The sequence below is a fragment of the Manis javanica genome, chromosome 15, assembly GCF_040802235.1.
Source record: "Manis javanica isolate MJ-LG chromosome 15, MJ_LKY, whole genome shotgun sequence".
Taxonomy (NCBI): Eukaryota; Metazoa; Chordata; class Mammalia; order Pholidota; family Manidae; genus Manis; species Manis javanica.
Genome location: NC_133170.1, coordinates 36,256,848 through 36,276,011, shown reverse-complemented (window position 1 = coordinate 36,276,011; position 19,164 = coordinate 36,256,848). Strand labels below are relative to the sequence as shown.

Genomic DNA, 19,164 nt, shown 5'->3' with positions numbered 1-19,164 from the left:
AGGGAGTACTTCATAGAGATGTACTATCGGAATGAGACTCAGTGTGAGCCGCACGCCCTCACTCTTCCTGTGAAACCTGTTCTGAGGACAAAAGGAATGTATAACGCTTTCATTCTGTGACTTCAGAAAACCTAAACACACTCACAGGTCTGGCTAAAACTACTCACTATACAAGAAAATATCATGTTCCAGTGACACTCCTCAGAGTCCTGTAGATATGCCAGGTGGCAGATTGAACACATCTGGAGAACACCATGCTATGTCACTATTAAGGATAAGGATGAAATGGCATCTAGAGGTATTTTCTACTCGATGCCAGAGTCTATAGAGCAAAGCCATCCCCTCTCCTAGTTGATCATGGAATGACTGACACAAGACATTAATTGATAAGTTTATTTTTGTTATTTCTTTCCCAAGTAGATGTGTGGTCTTGGGGCCATTATCTCATTATTCCATTATTCTTTCTTCTCCATGTGTGGGACTTTCCTCCAGTGGTGAGCCAAGTGTGAGTAGTAAATAAAGTCATTATTAAGAATTTCAAAAGTATTACTTTTCTTTGTTAAGTACTTAACAAGTATAAGTTATTTATTTATTTATTATTGAAGTACAGATCTTACAATTGGTTTCAGGTGTACCTTACAAGGTACAATCTTACATTGGTTTCAGGTGTAAAAACACAGTTGTTCACCAGTTACCCAAATTACTAAATCCTCACTCCCACTAGTGCAGTTACTATCTTTCAACATAAGAAGATGTTACAGATTCATTGGCTATATTCTCCATGCTGTGATGCCATTCCTACAGAAAACTCGGATTATGATAGAGAATTTTTGTGCCCTTCATCCCCCACCCCCTCCCACCAACCTACCATAGCCCCTCCCCCATGGAAATCACCAGTTACTTCTCAGTGTCTATGAGTCTACTGCTATTTGTTCATTTTGTTTTGGTTTGGTTTTAGATTCCACAAATATGTAAAATCATATGATATTTGTCTTTCTCCATCTGTCTTATTTCACGGAGCGTAATACCCTCTAGGTCCATCCATTCTGTTGCAAATGGTAGGATTTGTTTTCTTCTTATGGCTGAATAATATTCCATTGTGTATATGTAACACGTCTTCTTTATCCATTCATACACTGATGGCCACTAGGTTGCTTCCATGTCTTGGCTATTATAAATAATATGGCAATAAACATAGGGGTTCATATGTCTTTTCTAATCAGGGATTTTGTTTTCTTTGGGTAAATTCCTAGAGGTGGAATTACTGGGTCATATGATATTTCTATTTTTAGTTTTTGAGGAACTGCCATACTGCTTTCCACAGTGGCTGCATCAACTAACATTCACACCAACAGTGTAGGAGGGTTCCTTTTTCTCCACATCCTCACCAACACTTGTTATTTCTTGTCTTTCAGATAGTGGCCATTCTGATGGGTGTGAAGTGATAATCTCATTGTGGTTTTGAGTTTTATTTCCCTGATGATTAGTGATGAAAAATGTGGAGCATCTTTTTATGTGCCTGTTGGACATCTGTATTTCTTCTTCAGAAAAATGTCTGTTCAGGTCCTCTGGCCATTTTCTAACGGGGTTATTTGTTTTGTTATGGTTGAGTCATATGAATTCTTTATATATTTTGGATATTAACTCCTTATCAGATAAATCATTTACAAATATATTCTCCATACAGTAGGATGCCTTTTGTTCTGTTGATGGTGTTCTTTGCTGTACAGAAGCTTTTTGTTGGGTGTAGTCCCACTTCTTCATCTTTTATTTTGTTTCCCTTGCTTGAGGAGATGTACCTAGAAAAACTGCTCATACCTGTGCTCAAAAGATTTTTGCCTATGTTCTCTTCTATGGTTTCATGTCTTACATTCAGGTTTTTAACCCATTTTTAGTTTACTTTTGTGTAAGGAGCTAGACAATCCAGTTTCATTGTCTTGCATGTAGCTGTCCAGTTTTCCCAACACCAGTTTTTGAAGAGGCTGTCTTTTCCTGATTTTATATCCATGTCTCCTTTATTATCTATTAATTGTCCATAGATGTATGGGTTTTATATCTGGGCTCTATATTCTAATCCATTGATCTATGGGTCTGTGCTTGTGTTAGGATCGTACTGCTTTGATTACTGTACCTTTGTAGTACAGACTGAAGTCAGAAACTATAATATATCCAGCTATGTTCTTCATTCTGAGAATTTCTTTGGCTAGTTGGGGTCCTTTGTGGTTCCACATGAATTTTAGAATTATTTGCTCCAGTTCATTGACAAATGCTGGATTGCATTGAGTCCGTAGATTGCTTTAGGCAGGAGGGCCATTTTGACAATAGTAATTGTTCCTATCCATGAGCACAGGATGAATTTCCATTTATTTGTAGCTTTAATTTCTCTCAAGAGTATAGTAGTTTTCAGAGTATAGGTCTTTCACCTCCTTGGCTAGGTTCATTAGTAGTATTTTATTCTTTTTCATGCAATTGTAAATGGAATTGTTTTCCTAATTTCTGTTTCTGCTAGTTCATTGTTAGTATATAGGAATGCAAGAGATTTCTGTGTATTAATTTGTATCCTGCAATTTTTCTGAATTCAGTTATTAGTTCTAACAGTCTTTTGGTGGGGTCTTTAGGGTTTTCTATGTACAATATCATGTCATCTGAACATAGTGACAGTTTTACTTCTTCCTTACCAATTTGGATGCCTTTTATTTCTTCTTCTTGTCTGATTGCCATGGGTAGGATCTCCAGTACAATGTTAAATAAAAGTGGTGAGAGTAGGCATCCTTGTCTTTTTCCTGATCTTAGAGAAAAAGCTTTTAGCTTTTAGCCATTGAGTATGATTTTAATTGTGGATTTGTCATATATGGCACTTATTATGTTAAGGTACATTCCCTCTATACCCATTTTGTTTGAGAGTTTTGATCATGAATGAATGTTGAATTTTGTCAAATGCTTTTTCAGCATCTATTGAGATAATCATGTGATTTTTATCCTTTTTGTTAATGTGGTGTATCGCATTGGCTTATTTACAAGTACTGTACTATCCTTACATCCCTGGAATAAATCCCACTTGGTCATGATGGATCACCCTTTCGATGTATTTTTTAATTCATTTTGCTAATATTTGGTTGAGGATTTTTGCATCTATGTTCTTCAAGGATATTGGTCTATAATTTTTTTTTCAGTGTCTGTCTGGTTTTGGAATTAAAGTGATGCTGGCCACATAGCATGAGTTTGGAAGTGTTCACTCCTCTTCTAATTTTTGGAAAACTTTAAGGAGGATGGGTATTAGTGATTTTTAGATGTTTGGTAGAATTCTTCTGTGAAGCCAACTGGTCCTGGACTTTGTTGGGAGTTTTTGATTGCCAATTTGATTTAATTGATGGTGACTGGTCTGTTCAGATTTTCTGCTTCTTTCTGGGTCAGTCTTGGAAGGTTGTACTTCTCTAGGAAGGTGTCCATTTTTCCTAGATTGCCCAATTTATTGGCATATAATTTTTCATAGAATTCTCTAATAATTCTTTGTATTTCTGTGGCATGTTGTAACTATTCCTTTTTTTTTTTTGTTTTTGATTTTGTTTATTTGTGCCCTCTCTCTTTTTTTCTTTTTTCAGATAAGTCTGGCTAGGGGTTTGTCTATTTTGTCTGTCTTCTCAAAGAACCAGCTCTTAGTTTCAATTTTTTCTATTTTTTTAATTCTCCTCTATTTTACTTATTTCTCCTCTGATCTTTCTTATGTCCCTCCTTCTACTAACTTTGGGTTTCATTTTTTCTTCTTTTTCGAGTTTCTTTAGTTGAGAGTTTAGACTGTTTATTTGAGGTTATTCTTGTTTCTTGTGGTAAACCTGTATTGCTATGTCCTTCCCTCTTAGATCCACTTTTGCAGCATCCCACATATTTTAAACTGTTGTGTTTTTGTTTTCATTTGTTTACATGTATTTCTTGATTTGTTTTAATTTTTTCTTTGGTCCATTGTTTATTTAGAAGCATGTAGTTTAGCCTCCATGTGTTTGTGAGTTTTTTAAAATTTTCTTTGTGTAATTGATTTCTAGTTCATACAATTGTGATCTGGAAAGATACTTGATATAATTTCAGTCTTTTTAAATTTATTGAGGCTATTTTTGTGTCCTAATATGTTATCTATTCTGGAGAACATTCCATGTGCACTTGAGAAAGATGTGTATCCTGCTGTTTTGGGGTGGAATGTTCTGTAGACATCTGTTAAGTCCATATGATCAAGTGTGCTCTGTTTCCTTCATTTATTTTCTGTCTGGTTGATCTGTACATTCATGTAAGTGGTCTGTTAGAATCCCCTAATATGACTTGAGTTGCCATCTATTCCTCCCTTTAGTTCTGTTAGTATTTGTTTCACATATTTAGGTGCTCCTATATTGGGTACATAGATATTTATAATGGTTATATCCTCTTGTTGGACTGACCCCTTTATCATTATGTAATATCCTTGTTTGTCTCTTGTTACTTTCTTTGTTTTGAAATCTATTTTGTCTGATATAGTGCTGCAACTCCTGCTTTTTTCTACCTGTAATATCTTTTCCTGTCCCTTCACTTTCAGCCTGTGTATGTCTTTAGGTCTGACATGAGTCTCTTGTAAGCAACATATAGACGAGTCTTGCTTCTTTAGCCATTTTGCCACCCTGTGTGTTCTGGTTGGTGCATTCAGTCCATTTACATTTGAGGTAGTTATTCATAGGTATGCACTTATTGCTATTTTATTCATTGTTTTCAGGTTGTTTTTGCATGTCTTTTCTGATCTTTTCTTCCTCTAATATACTCTTCTCTTGTTATTTGCCAGTTTTCTTTAGTGGTATGATTTGATTTCTTATTTAAGTCTTTGTGTATCCAGTATAGGCTTTGTGAGCCATGCTGCTACCTTTCTGTGTGTTGTGGTGGGAAGGCCATGCTCCCTGCCTTGCTGTGATGGTGGTGCTACCGGGACAACAGGATGGGTAGGGAAGGTGCACAGGGCAGTGCCTCAGGGCTGAGCTGCCAGCAGGGCAGTGGAGCATTTGGGGCTGGTTCCTGTGAGTGCCCTGCAGCTGGACTGAGGGAGGGCTGCAGAAATAATCATCTGTCTGCCCTTTCTCCTGTGGGCAAAGCTCCATCCAGCCCCTGCACCTCTGGCACCCTTCCTGCTGCTGGTAAATCTCTCAAACTCTAGCCTCTGAGTTGGGTCTCAGCGGAACTTATGGAGCATGCCAGTCCTTCACAAGCAACAGGAGTCTCAGCCTCCCAGAGTGCTCCCCTCTCCCTGGTGTCCATCCCTATTAATCACCAAAGCCCAGTGCAATGTGGACTTCTGTCCCAGGGCAGATCTCCAGGGCCAGGTGTGCAGAGTTCCTGGGCGCCTATCCCATCCCTGCTCTGTTCTGCTCCCTTCTGCTTGATGGGGGAAGGGCGTGGGTCCTGCTCGGTCACGGCTGTGCCACTTTACCCTTCTCTGCGTGGTCTCCTCTCCTTCCCCAGGGGTAGGTGGCCTGTTCTATGGTCTTCAGGTAGTTTTCAGAGTTAGTTCTTTTTTCTGTAGTCACTTCTTCAATGTGTATGTGGAAGGAGTTTTCCACCTTGCCTTCCTACTCTGCCATCTTTTTTGCCAGAAGTTTCTCAAAAGCATTACAATTACAATGCATTTTGAAAAGTGTGTGTGAGGTTTAAGCAGAATAAAATTCCTGAAGGACAGATTTTTATGGGCTCTATTCTTGTTTGGGGATTTTACTTTAATGTAAGAGCAGGGAAAATATTAATATAAAGTAAAAATGATTCAGCTGGTTAAAATGAATATTTTATATTGAAAATGTTTTTAGTTGGTTTTGCTACTTGAGATAAAGGCCAAGCTAATAGACTGCTCTGCTTCATCTACTTAAAATTGAATTTGCTCAGAAAATGCCCTTGGGAAATACAATGTAGTGGGGAAGTAAAAAGATGCATATTACAGAGAATAACAAGGGTTATGTCTTACAACTACAAGGGCTGCTATGGGAACAAGAGTTCCTGGATCGAGAAGGTGGGAGGCGGTAGGAACATCAGGAGGAGGTGATGACGGCACCATATGACTTCCGTTTGGATGGAGGTTTCTAACGGTGCAGTACAAGGTACCAGAAAGGCATTCAGCAAACGTCCTGGCAGCTTGAATCTGGAGAGGAGATGGGAGTTACTTGGCAGAGGATCAGGGTCCAAACAGATTCCCACAGGTTTCCTCAAGGGGCCAATTCTAATCATCTCCACAAGAGCAAGGCTTTGTATCTGTTGTGTTCCCTCCTATATTCTATCCTCAGCACCTAGAATGGATTAGCACTAAATAAATATTTTTTCAATGTATGTATAATTAGGTACCTTTCCTCCTGGAATCTACTCTTTCTATCTTGATTAGAAGTGACACCCAATAACCTAGGAGTTACTTTTGATCCCAGCCTCTCTCCATCCACCACAGCCAATCTGTCCCTTCCTCTCATTAAATCTACTTAAAGCATGTTTGTAGAATAATTTTCCTCAAGACATTATTCCATATCCAAATACAGTGAGATATAATTTAGCAGTAAATGTTAATAAAAAGAAAACTTAAGGATTGGTAGGCCAGAGCCAGATCAAACAGATCTCAAGAGTGAAATGTGTACATTGCTTCTCATGGGTGCAATGATCTCACTTCAGCAGTTTGAAACAGGTCGTGGCATCATGCTGCATATATTTTCACCACAGAAATCAGCATATTCCACAAATCACAGTTCTATTTTTTGTTTATATAGATCCAGCTTACTAACATACCACTGGTTTTAGCCCCCAGAACATTCTTTAAGAGTCTGTAACATGAAGAGGTCTCTAAAAAGTGAGTTCAATATTTGAACTTCTTTAAGGAAAAAGAATTGGATTTGTTCTGTGTGGTCTTCAAGATTGAACCTAGGGGCAGCAGGTAAAAATTTTGGGGTGACAGATTGTGTTCAGTGTTGGGAACTTCCTAGTACAAGAAGTGGCCATTCGCCTTGGCAGAGACAGCAGCTGTTGCTGGGGTGTTGGCCCAGTCCATTTGTGGAGGAGATCGACCTTAAGGGCAATAAGACACATGTTTTAAGGACACCAACATAGGTAAATATTGTCCATCAGTTAGGATTCATGCAAGAGAGTGGTCCTGTGATAGAACTGTGGCAATAATGAGGTCCCATCCTGGTCTAACATACCAGACCTTCACCTCTCTCACTGTGGGAGTGATGGGTTGATAGGTAGGGCTACTGGAGGTGCATGCACTGGCCACAATAATTAGACAAGACTCCCAGTAAGATGCTCTTACCTTCCAGCCATTTTGGGTACATTACCATAATATGCAGGAGGCCAGATCCAGGCCTTGTCCTCAAGGTGAAAGAAGGGCAAGCCGCCATCACTGGTCCACGTATAGAAATGTCTAAGGCCACGTAGTCTCCAGGCTTCTGTGGGATTCATCACACGATGCACCCCTGCGGGGTTCTGCTGACTTCTCCAAAACTCAGAGGCAGTTCTCACTGATGGCTACAGCCCACATTGTCTTCTGCCTTGGACCAAGTCATTTGCTTCATAATTCCCTGGGGAAGCTTAAGGCAAATGACCAGCAAGCTGCTGCCAGAGGTCCCAGCCACTGTCATCATCAGTCACATGGCCATCCAGCTCACAGAACCTTGACGGGTCTCTCTCACTTAAGGCCTGTATGGCCTTGACTGCCCACTTTGCAATGGTGGAGGTAAGTGCACATTTCATCCCACCTGATGCCCTCTCATGCCAAATGGCATAAAGGCCCAGAATTTGTGTGAAGTACAGGATAAACACTTTTCAGTAGCCTACAAGAAAAAAACCACTTGCAATAATGCCACAGTTATATTTAAGAGAACCAGAGGTAAGTGTAACAACAGACAAAGGATTAGGTGCCCTATTCCAAAGGGATTCAGGCTTGCTCCACTCTGACAGCAATACCCCTGCAACTATTTATAACAATGGGGGTCCAAGGAAACTGCTCAGGGTCACAATAAATCAGGGAGCATTCAGCTCGTGTGTCCACCAGAGCTAGTACACACTACATATTCACTGAGACCAGTGATTTGCTAATTCAGCATGTGGCCTCTGGTCCCCACCATTCCACCCAATGTGGGGGCCTTGACCACCCCAGTCAAACTGCACCACCCAATTGTCTTCCTGTGGGGGTGGGGGCCCAGGTGAGATCTGAGAACTCTCCCACAGGAAGTCCTGCAGACACATGGGCTGGACATGTAGCTCTGCCCCCATTTCCATGCGTTGTATCTCAGAGGCCAGAACTGATGCTCCAGCTTTAACTGCTGCCATAGTAATGTCTTATTGGGCTGTCCATCTACTTACTCCTTTACTCCCCTCACCTTTTTTCAAATCAACCCACATCTGGGTGCTAGAGACCTTCCCAGGGCCCTTTAAACCCTTTCTCTCAGCAGCAGACTGCATTTCCTTCCAAGCTCTCATTGTCTCAACCTCTCCTAGATCTTCTATAGAATGAGTAATCTCATTTATCGGTTTCCCTAAGTGAGGGGCAAGAATAATCACTAGGGACCCAAGAGAGATGGGGAAACTTTTTGAAGCATCATATTTCTCATTCCCACCGCGAACAGCTCCTCATTTGGACCCTGATGGTCCATATCGTAGATGATATTTTTCATGCCCAACTCCCATGAACACCTTTCGGAGCTCAGCACACATCTGCCATCTAGTGGTGAAAGATGGCAAATCACCCTGTCTGGGCCACATGGGCCAGAAGTGCTGCAGTCACCCAGGCCATAAGAGTGTGGTTCCCTGGAGTTTGATGGACATCTTGTAATCTCTGCCGGAGAGGGAGGGGTATGTCATTAGGGAAGCCAGTTTCCCCACTTCTGACCCAGACAAAACAATTCCATTTATTACTGAATCCCCAAAACACAAAAGCCATGTGGGCAGAGGGCTTCTGCCAAAAATGGAAGCTCAAACTCACCTGCTCAGCCTGGGTGTAGGGGTGGAGCAGGAGTGCTTCGCAACCTGGGAAGGGGGCTGCAGCTCTCACGGAAAGCCTGGGCTTAGAGTGAGGCGAGGCCACCATGAAAATAAGCCCTTTCCTTCCCAACTTTTTATCCCTGCCTTTCTTTGTCTCTTTGAATTCATAGTGAACTTGCCCAGTGAAGAGAAACCCCCCTTCTCCCAGAGCTACAGGGTGATAATGTGAAAAGTTGTCAAACATTGATCTGTAGCAATTTTTGCAAGTATATGGCAAGTATAATTATCCTTAGGGACATACATATGTCTTCCTAAGTTCAAATTAGACTTTGGGAAGTTGAGCCATAAAGTCTGAACTTGTCTTAAGCCTCTTCCATGCATGCCAAACTGTTTTCCCAATTTGTACACAATTTACCTCCAAGCAATTTATGAAAATGCCTGTTTCACCACATCTTCACCAGCACTGGGTTTTATCAACTTAAAAATCTTTACCTATTTTGATGTGTGCCAAACATTATTGTTTGTTATCCTTTATTTGGTCTCTGTAAGGCTACAGTTATTTTTATAGGTTTGTTAATCAGTCTGTCTCCTAAGAATGCCCTATGATGGAAGAACTGCAGGGCAATACATCTGCAGGAAAGGGTATCCTTGTTATACAGTGGTAGGAGCTTAGTAGAATTGTTATACAGAAAGCAGAATTTGTAAGTGGTGGACTTGGCTATTTAGTGGAGGGAAATTTCCAGGTAATTGTGAGAGGTGCAGCTCATTTTCTTCTTGCTGCTTATCCAAGAGGAAATCCAAAGATGGAGGGGAGAATTAAGCAAAACAGAACCAGGATTGATGATTTCGGAGATTCTTAGCCTATTCATATTGTGAAAGAAGTTAAAATTAGGTGATTCAGTCAGGAAAGTGTCCACTGAACCATCATAACTTGCCAACTGGGCGACCTTGAGCATGTGTCTAAACTTCTCTGAGCCTCAGTTTCCTCATCCCTGAAATGGGGATGGAGGTATTAGTACTAAACCCTGGCGTCCTCCACGGGGAAGCTGGGAAGGACTTTTCCAGAGGAGTCTGGATTCTGGAGCCCCAGGGAGGGGAACTGGGGTCACAGGCAGGGGGAACCTTGGACGGGAGATGACAGAATTTCATACACCCCACCAGGTCTGGGCAACGTCCCTCCCCTTTTCCCTCAGCTGAGCCAGAAGCAGAGCTTGGGTGGGGGAAAAGGGGAGACACCTACTCAGCTACTCAGTGGAGGCCTGAGGAGGGAGCCTGCTTGGGGATGGGGTGGGGGGCCCTGCAGCACTGCGTCCCAGCCCGCTGAAGCCCATGCTGCAAGGGTGGTACACTGACCTTCCTCTGCCAGTCGCCTACCCTACTGCAGAGGCATCGCCATTAATCACCATGGGGAGGGAGGGGGGATGCCTGTTTCTCCCACCTATGGGGCCGTGCAGCATGCTCCCTACCCCCACCCTGCCTGGAACGCCTCCAGACCCCCAGGGCACCCTGTCCCCCAGTCTGTCGCCCTGGGTCTCTGAGTTTCTCTGTCTGCATCTGTCCAGTCTTCCCGCTTTTCTGCTTGTGACTGTGTATTGACACCTGCCCTCAGGGTGGCTGGTGTGGTGGCCTGGGGTTTGGTCTTGGGAGCTGTTAGGTCAGTCCGGGCTCTGGAGTATCTTTCTACAATTGTCGATCTGTGTGAATGTCTGGACGACACCCTATAGGTTGGGAGTCTGTGGATGTGACAACATGGAGGCTGTGGCTGTCTGGCTGACATCCCACAGCCGTGAGTATGCAGGGCGCGTCTGTGTGTCCCCCGCAGGCTGTATGAGTCTGTGCTGGAGGCCTCCTGCCGGAGGGGTGTGTCTGAAACCCTGCGCCAGCCATGTGCGGGGGTCCCTGCGCATACAGGTGACACCCACAGGCTGTGTGTCTGCGGCATGCTGTGGGTGCTTGGGTGCAACGCGCCAGCCTCTGCATTGTGTGCCTTAGTGTAGGAGGCCCGGGCAGCCAGCGTCCCTGCAGTGTGTGTGTGTGTGTGTGTGTGTGGACGCGCCCGCACGATCCGCCCCCTCCACAGCCTGCCCGACCAGGGCCCAGCAACCCACCGCCATGGCGCCTGGCCGCCCGCCCCATGGCGGGGCCAGGGAGGGAGCGGCAGGTAGGGCCAGAGCGCTGGGTGCCTGCAGCGTAGGGGAGGGCTGGCTTGGCGGGGACACCTGCGGGCCGGCGGGCAGGGCGCGGCCGCCCCTCCCTGGGGGCCGCCGACTCCTGCCTCTGGCCCTGCCTGGCCGGGAACCTGGTGGGCTGGCTCAGACGCCAACCTCTCCTCAGCCCGCAGCGCCGCGGGAAATCGCCACCCCATTTTCCTTTATGCCCGGGGAGTTTTTGCGGTGGTGCGTGGGCTCCCCGCGAAAGATGCAAGGTCTGGGGGTGCGAGGGCGGAGTCTGCCCAGGAGGGGCTCAATTAGAACCCCGCCCGCCGCCACCTACCCACCGTGGCCTGGGGCAGATTTGGCACGGGGCGCAGCTGGGGACGCCAGGTGGGGGGACTCCGCATGGGCGCCGAGGAGTTGGCGGGGAGGGTGGGTCTCCTGGGCTTGGGTCCTCCCCAGGCCAGGCCTCCGCCTGGCCCCTGGTCGGGTGAGAGGCTGGAGCGCGTGACCCAGAGCGCCTGACCAGATTCCGGGGGAGAGTGGTTTGGGGCAGGGGCAGCAGCCTGGGTCGGGAAGGGGCGCCTGGCGGGCCCTGCAAGGTGGGTGGCCCCCTGCCGTGCCCAGGCCAAGCCAAGCGCAGTGTGCTAGCTAGTGGAAAATGGTTTCTGAGGAGCGGGTGGAGAGTGTGCAGCTGTGTCCGCGGGAGCCCGGAACCTGGAGTCAGGCCGGCGGCCACACCCCCAGTCCCAGGGACTGCCACCGAACCAGCCCCTGCTCTGCAGGCAGGACCCCGGCTGGGAGGAAGCAGGTGCACCCTAGGCCAGCCACCATCCCTGACTGTATGTGAGGGTTCTGGTGGTCTGTCTGCTGCCCGTGTCAGGTAGTATCCACACTGAAGGGGTGCTTTGGGGGCTCCTGTGCTCCCAAAGTGTCAACACAGGATTTCCAGGATGCTGTGTGTACCCTGGGTGACCACGGGTGTCCCCTGTGAGTGTGTAGTGGTTAGGGAGTTGCCCATGAGTGGCGAACTGTATCGTGTGGTGTGGCTGCATTCCAGGTGACAGTGGGATGTCACAGTGTGCATGTGACTGGTGCTGAGTGACTATTCTTGGGGATAGGTCTACACTCTTATCCTCTGAGTTCCTTTTTTTTATACCTGGGCTACTGGGGGGCAGGTGCTTCCTTTCCCTTGCCAAAGCTCTGTTCTCTATCTCACCTCCACTCTTTCACCTCTACTTCTCCCTAACTGGGGGTCCACCATCTGCACAGACTAAAGGGGTCCATGCTAAAGATTCTGGCATGGTGTGGCTCCAGGACACAATCACATCTCCCACCAGGGGCTGCTAGTGTACAAGGACCTGCCCCAGAGGGGGACTGGGTGGTGGGTGGCCTCCCTCAGAGGATCAAGAAGTCCTGAGGGATGGGCAGTTACAGAAGCTCAGGGTTAGGTTGTGGGGAGGGGTGTGCCAAAGAGACTCCCCTCACACTCTGTGCTCCAGGCCTGCCTCCCAGAGCTGGCCCAGGGTGGCCAGATATGGGGGTGGGGAGGGGAGGCAAAGTGTTGCTTTTTCCCTCCAGGGGAATCCCCACTGCACCCCACCCCCAGCCAGGGCACTTTATACGATTTTCTAAGTAGCAAATCCCTGAGGCCAGGCCCCAGTCTCTTCCATTTTGTTTAAACCTGCATCCCATTTGGGGAGGTGGTTTGGGAAGGGGAGGGAAAGTGGTCCCACACTGACACAGGGATATATCTGCACAACCCTGGGGGTCATATACTTTGGCAATCTCCCCACCCTCAGGCTCACTGCACACCCATTGCCAGCCTCAGACCCAGCACTCCCACCTGTGCAGTTAGACACACCTGGCCTGCCCTGCTCAGCGCTGGCCCAGTCCCACTTGTTGCCTGGTGCACAGCGGAACACGTTCGTCAAGCACACACTGTCATGGCTCACAGATGACATACAACCACACACAGACCCATGCTGACCCACAGACACATTCACAAGCTGCTACCTGAACTTGCAAAGGTGGAGACCACCCTGTTCTGCGCTCACCACCTCCTTGTCCCAGCTGCATCCCTGTAGGGCCCAGAGAGCCCAGCTCTGGGGGTGGGTGGGGAGGCTGTGAGGGAGCAGCAGGGCTGTGGTGTGCTGCATGTTATTTCATGTGTTCGTATGTGTGGGTGTGTCTGTGTATAAATCCAGGGAGGGATTCTGCTTCTGGGTGTGTGTATAGTTGTGAGTGTGTAATTGTGGACAAGTCTACATGCATTGTATTCATGGTTGTGCATGCACTTGTGTGTGTCAGTTTACATGAGTCAGTGTGTGTGTGTTACATGCATGCTGGGTGAACCTGTGTGCTCTTCTCTGAGTAAATACTACAGGCAGCGTGCAGGGAAAACTGTGTGTGTGTGCCTGTCTTTATGTGAGTCTTTGTGTGGCATATGTGTGTCTGTGCCAGCCCTGGTGTCATGTCTCACCTTCTCAAAACCCAGGAACATATCATCACTGTCTAAAAGCTCAGTTTCTCACCTGAAAAATGGAAACACACCAGACCCACATCTGCTGTGCATTCACTGGCCTGTCTGGACCACGTCCTCCCTTCTGTGAGTGTGGTAGCCATGGGGTCACTGCGCAAGCTCCCAGGAGCCCCGCCTGAGCTGCTCTGTGAGTTCCACCCACTGTTCAAAAGTTTGCTTTTTACTTACACAAGCCATTCATGAACATCTAAAGAGAGTAAAAAAAGTACTCATTAAAAAGCGGCCTTTCCTCCTTGCCCCAGTTTGGTGGGACTGCACTCCAGGAGTTGGGAAGGAGTTTGTTTCGGTGATGCAGGAAAGTCAGAGTGAAACCAAAGTCAAGAAAGCAGACAAGCAAGTTTATTACACTCTGTAATTACAGGCCTCCATCCTAGTGTCTAATGGCCCCAAATATTTGGGAAAGTTCTTTTCCTGAGGTTTGCAAGGAGTTTTTAGGAGGGATATTGTTATGGAAACAAGTGTTGATTGACAGGCTGGCAATGATATAAGCTGATTTTTATTGCACATGCTCTTTCCCAGAATTCTCTCTGATTGCCCATCAGGGGGGTTAAACTGCAGTGCAGATTTATTCTAATGACTTTATAATGAGGAAAAGCCACTTCGGGATGGCCCAGGAGCACTCCCAGTTGGACTCTAGCTTGTGGAATTGTCTCTGTGGTTTCAGTGCCCCTGCCAGGGATTTTCTGTGGTGGAAGCTCTCTGTAGACTCAGTTCTCTAGTCGCAGCAGCTCCATGGTCACCGCGACCTCTCCTCCCGCTTATCTCTGGCTTCCTGTCTAACATCCCTGCCTTTAGCAGTTTGGACCCAAATCACTGGGGAAGTGGGGCAAGGACTAGTCTGCCTGCTTCTTGTTATAGGACATTGCAGTCCTTTGGATCCAAAATGCTTGCAGTCTATCAGGATGGAGTAATTGCCAGGCAACCACACAGGTGGCCATCAGGGGTCCCATGAAGCTGGGGAAGTTGGGGTCTTCTTTTTTCAGCAAGGGTCTGAAGCCATGACAGAGGAGGATGTTGGTATTGATGGGCTTGAGTCTAGAAGAAATTAATCTAACTAGGAGGATCAATAAGCACGGCCTCAACAGCAGGGCTAGGAAAAGCATTAACAGGGGTCCAAAAAAGGGGGTAGCCTGGATGCCAAGTTCCAAAAGTGGGACCAAACTCCCCATGATTCTGAGAGCTGTGGATGAAACTGAGAGGCTGGATCAGCTGATTTCATTGCTGCCTCTCTGAGTACTCCTGATTGGTTTACATAAAGCAGCATTTTTTCATCAAGGAATGGACATAAGTCCCCCTTTTCTGCAGTGAGCAGGTCTAGAACTCACCTATTTTGTAGAATCTATGTGATTCTGCAGAGCAGCTATTATACTGACGATTTCTCCAAGGCTTTCAGTAAAGCCTTTGATATCAAGAAAGAACAGGCGACCCCTACTCGTTCACCAATACCTGACAGTAGTTCTTAAAGCTTGTGTTTGGAACTGGCACACATCACATTCACTCCACTTCATGGTAAAACAAGTAACATGGCCAACCAGACCTCAGAGGGACAGTCCTCTTGGTAATTCTGTGGTCGGATTCTCAAATACCAGTGGCTTACAAAAACAAAGAATTTATTTGCCCACCTGTATTACATGTCACCTGCAAGTTGAGGGTAGCTCTGATGGGCACTTGCCATGAATCTTCTTCATTCCAGGATCCAGGCCACAGAAGCAGCCCCTACTGGGACATGCCACTCTCAGGGAAGAGGACGCAGGAGCACGGGAGCTCATGGAAATGACAGCAGTCCCTGAGGCAGTTTGCATCCCCATGAAGATTGGAACAACCTGGATGGCTCCTATAAGTTCCTGGATTGATTTCCTATCACCTTTATGGATAGGTGGAGAAATCTGAATGTACAAGAGAAGGAGTTAAGAATACGGAATTACTATTCATTGAGTTGGCGTGAAATGCTATTGAAGGCCTATGGAAAATATCTTTTTAGAGATTCATGCTGAATATTTAGGGATATAATATCATGATATCTATAATTCACTTTAAAATATTTCAGCATAAAAATGGAAATTGATAAAATATACAGGGTGCAGATAATATTAACATGAAGATTCCAGAGATCATTTGTTTTGTACAGTACAAACTCAATATTTTTTCAAAAAATTCAGATGTTATGAAAAAGGCAGAAATAAAAAATAAAGAAATTTAGTTAGAATGAATAGAGAACAAAAATCCAACCCAAGAATTTGAGAAACCCCAAAGGCACCGAGCAGTGGGTTGGTCTGGGCACCTCCACCTCCTTGCTCTGTCTCGCCTCCCTTTCCCATCTGCTCTCTTCTCCATTTTCTCTCTCACACAAACATGTTCACATACTTTGGAAGGTCTTCATATCATCTAATCCCTTAATGTTTAAAGATATTTAACAATACCTCCAATCTTTTTAGCTCTCTGTGGTTTTCTAAGTGCTGTCATCTGCCATGTGGTTCTCAAACCTGCGAGAGAGGCTTCATGGGTAGGATGAAGAGGCTCGGAGAGTCTGTGCTCTCTCCTCAAGGCCCTGCCCCTAGGGAGGAGCAGAGGAGGCGCGAAGAGCTGGTTTCTCAGTGTCGAGTCAGGGGCCCTTTCCCAGACCACGCCCACATCCCTTCCCCTCTCCGCGGAGCTGCACTGCAGGGGGTTGGTGTCTCCCAGGCCCCCTGATCACACGGGTGTTCAGGACCCACTGACTCTTACAGACTCAGAGCAGTGCTTCCCAAAGTGCAGGGTCAGAATCACCAGCTGGTTGCTGAAAAGGGCTTAGTTTTCAGAACAGAACTACTGAATCACCTCAAGGAAGGGGACCTGAACTTCTTTTCCTAAATGAGCATTTCAGGTGACACTAATGTACCCTAAAGTGTGGGGCACACTTGCCTTGAGGCCAAGAAAGCAGATGGGCCAGTGTTCCAGAGTGCCCTCTGGCTTCCCCCAGCCCTGTTGCAGCCTCCAACCCCTGCTTAGGGAGGGGCTTCGGCAGGGCGGAGCGGCGAGCCTGGAGTTCCTCCCTCCTCCTCCTCCCACTCACACCACAGGGCAGGTACACTAGCATGAAGTAAGGGTAAACTTGATGTTTCTGTTCTATTGTGGCAGATTAAGTGGCTTTTTTAATTTAACAGTTATTATAAACATCATATATGATAGAGTATTCCACTGATTTAATGGACTACATCATTTCTAAAACAGCTTTATTTGAGATATAAGTCAGTACCATTAAAATGGACCTCCTTAAAGTATACAGTTCAATAGTTTTGATCTATTAACAGAGCTGTGCATTCATCACCACAGTCTAACTTCAGGGCGTTTCCATCACCCCCAAAAGAAACTGATTTCTCTTTTCCCACAGTCACTGGTGGCCACTAGACTCCTTTCTGTCTCTGTGGTTTTGCCTCTTCAGTAATTTTTAAACAGAATCTCTACTGCTGAGTGTTTATATTGTTCCTACATTTTTACCATTACTAACAAGGCTATGATGAACGTCTAATATATCCATTTTTATACTTTTGTCCAATTATATTCTTAAGATACATTTATAAAATTAGAATTTGTTTAATCAGAAATGTGTTCTTTTGTTTGTTTCCAAAGTCACAAAATGACATTGTTGAGGATACATTCTTCTCTTTGGTGTGCATGGAAAAATAGTCATATGGAGAAAATATTTGGTAATAATAACAGTAAGAAAGAGAGAAAATGTATATTTTATATCACACTTCTATGAACTTTAAGAAATATAGAATTAGATGTACAAAAACTGGAACACCAAGTATAAGCAGTCTGCATTTGCTTCAGTGCTCATTACTATCATAATAATTCCTAACACAAAAACAAGAGTTCATGGATCTCAAGTATCTTCAGTAAATGCTGGTATAATTTATGACTTTTGGCCCTGCTTCTTTAGGAGATACTTTTCTCAGTATTTGTGATTTAGCTCCAAAAGTTCATTTTGCTATTTCCTTGAAGTATTGAGTTAATTTCAAAACTTCTTTCTGTTTATCTTGATTTCTCAGTAATGAAAGCTGTGAAAATTAAAATATTTTCATAGATCAGCTTGGCAAGGATGAATGAAACTGATAGCTTTCATGACATTAATTTGGGGAGTGAAAGTTGAAACTGTCTTCTTGAAGGACATTCTGGCAATGTGTATGAAAATGAAAAGCATGCATCCCTTTGACTATGACTAAGATATATGTAGAAGATCTACATACACAGATATTCACTGATGTATTGTCTATAATAGAGAAAACAGGAAAAAATCTAAATCTCCATCATCAGAATATTGATTAAAACATACATGTGGTATGACCATAAAATGCAATAGTATACAGCCATTAAAGATGATGGAAATATTGACAGAGAATGTTCTCCACCACATTGTTGAAAGCAAAAATGATTTAATGAAAAACAAAATGGGGAGAATTTCACCAAAATATTAACATAATCTGGGGTGATGTTTGCTTTCTTCACATTTTTTAAAAATTTTGCTATCATTAAAGTACAATTACGTGAACAACATTATGGTTATGAGACTCGCCCTATTATCAAGTCCCCACCACATATCCCACTACAGTCACTGTCCATCAGTGTAGTAAGATGCTATAGAATCACTACTTGTTTTCTCTGTGTTATACTGCCTTCCCCGTGTCCCCCCCCCACATTATACATGCTAATTGTGATTCCCCTTTTTCTCCACCCTTATCCATCCCTTCTCACCCATCATTCCCAGTCCCTTTCCCTTTGGTAACTGTTAGTCCATTCTTGGGTTCTGTGAGTTCACTGCTGTTTTGTTCCTTCAGTTTTTGTTTTGTTCTTATACTCCACAGATGATTAAAATCATTTGATACTTGTCTTTCTCTGCCTGGCTGATTTCACTGAGCATAATACCCTCTAGTTCCATCCATGTTGTTGCAAATAGTAGGATTTGATTTCGTCTTATGGCTGAATAATATTCCATTGGATAAAGATTCCACATCTTCTTTATCCATTCATCTACTGATGGACACTAAGGTTGTTTCCATTTCTTGGCTATTGTAAATAGTGCTACATAAACATAGGGGTGCATATGTCTTTTTCAAACTGGGCTAGTGCATTCTTAGGATAAATTCCTAGGAGTGGAATTCCTGGGTCAAACGAGATTTCTATTTTTAATTTTTTTTTACTGTGTGCAAATTTAAAACTTTTTATGTATAACAAAAATACAAAAGGATGCTACTTAACACATATTACAGAAAACCCCCAAATCTATCTAAATGTAAGAACTTTTTGATTTTGGAGTAATGCTCATAATAAAAATTTAAGCTTAATTTGGATATAGTTATGGGACTTCTATCCACTCCTAATTTCTATCCATTCTATTTTTTCAAAATTTCTATAAGCCCCTTGATCCAAATTTTTATTCTAATCACTATTTTTTTTGAGAGGGCATCTCTCATATTTATTGATCAAATGGTTGTTAACAACAATAAAATTCTGTACAGGCGACTCAATGCA

At 44.5% G+C, this 19,164-nt stretch overlaps 1 protein-coding gene across 4 annotated transcripts in view; it reads left to right on the top strand.

Moving 5' to 3' along the window:
- The window catches only part of LOC118969761 (prostatic acid phosphatase-like), a 66,070-nt gene extending 47,547 nt beyond the window's left edge, over positions 1 to 18,523 (top strand). For 2 of the 4 annotated variants that reach the window (XM_073223418.1, XM_073223423.1), the window contains one exon: positions 15,347 to 18,523. In XM_073223418.1, coding sequence (XP_073079519.1) covers positions 15,347 to 15,443 — 97 coding nt within the window. In that variant the 3' untranslated portion in view covers positions 15,444 to 18,523. Of the gene's footprint in view, positions 1 to 2; positions 5,466 to 15,346 lie in introns of those variants that run through there. The other 2 variants (XM_073223420.1, XM_073223421.1) reach the window with 2 other exon arrangements.
- The last annotated feature ends 641 nt before the right edge of the window (positions 18,524 to 19,164 follow it).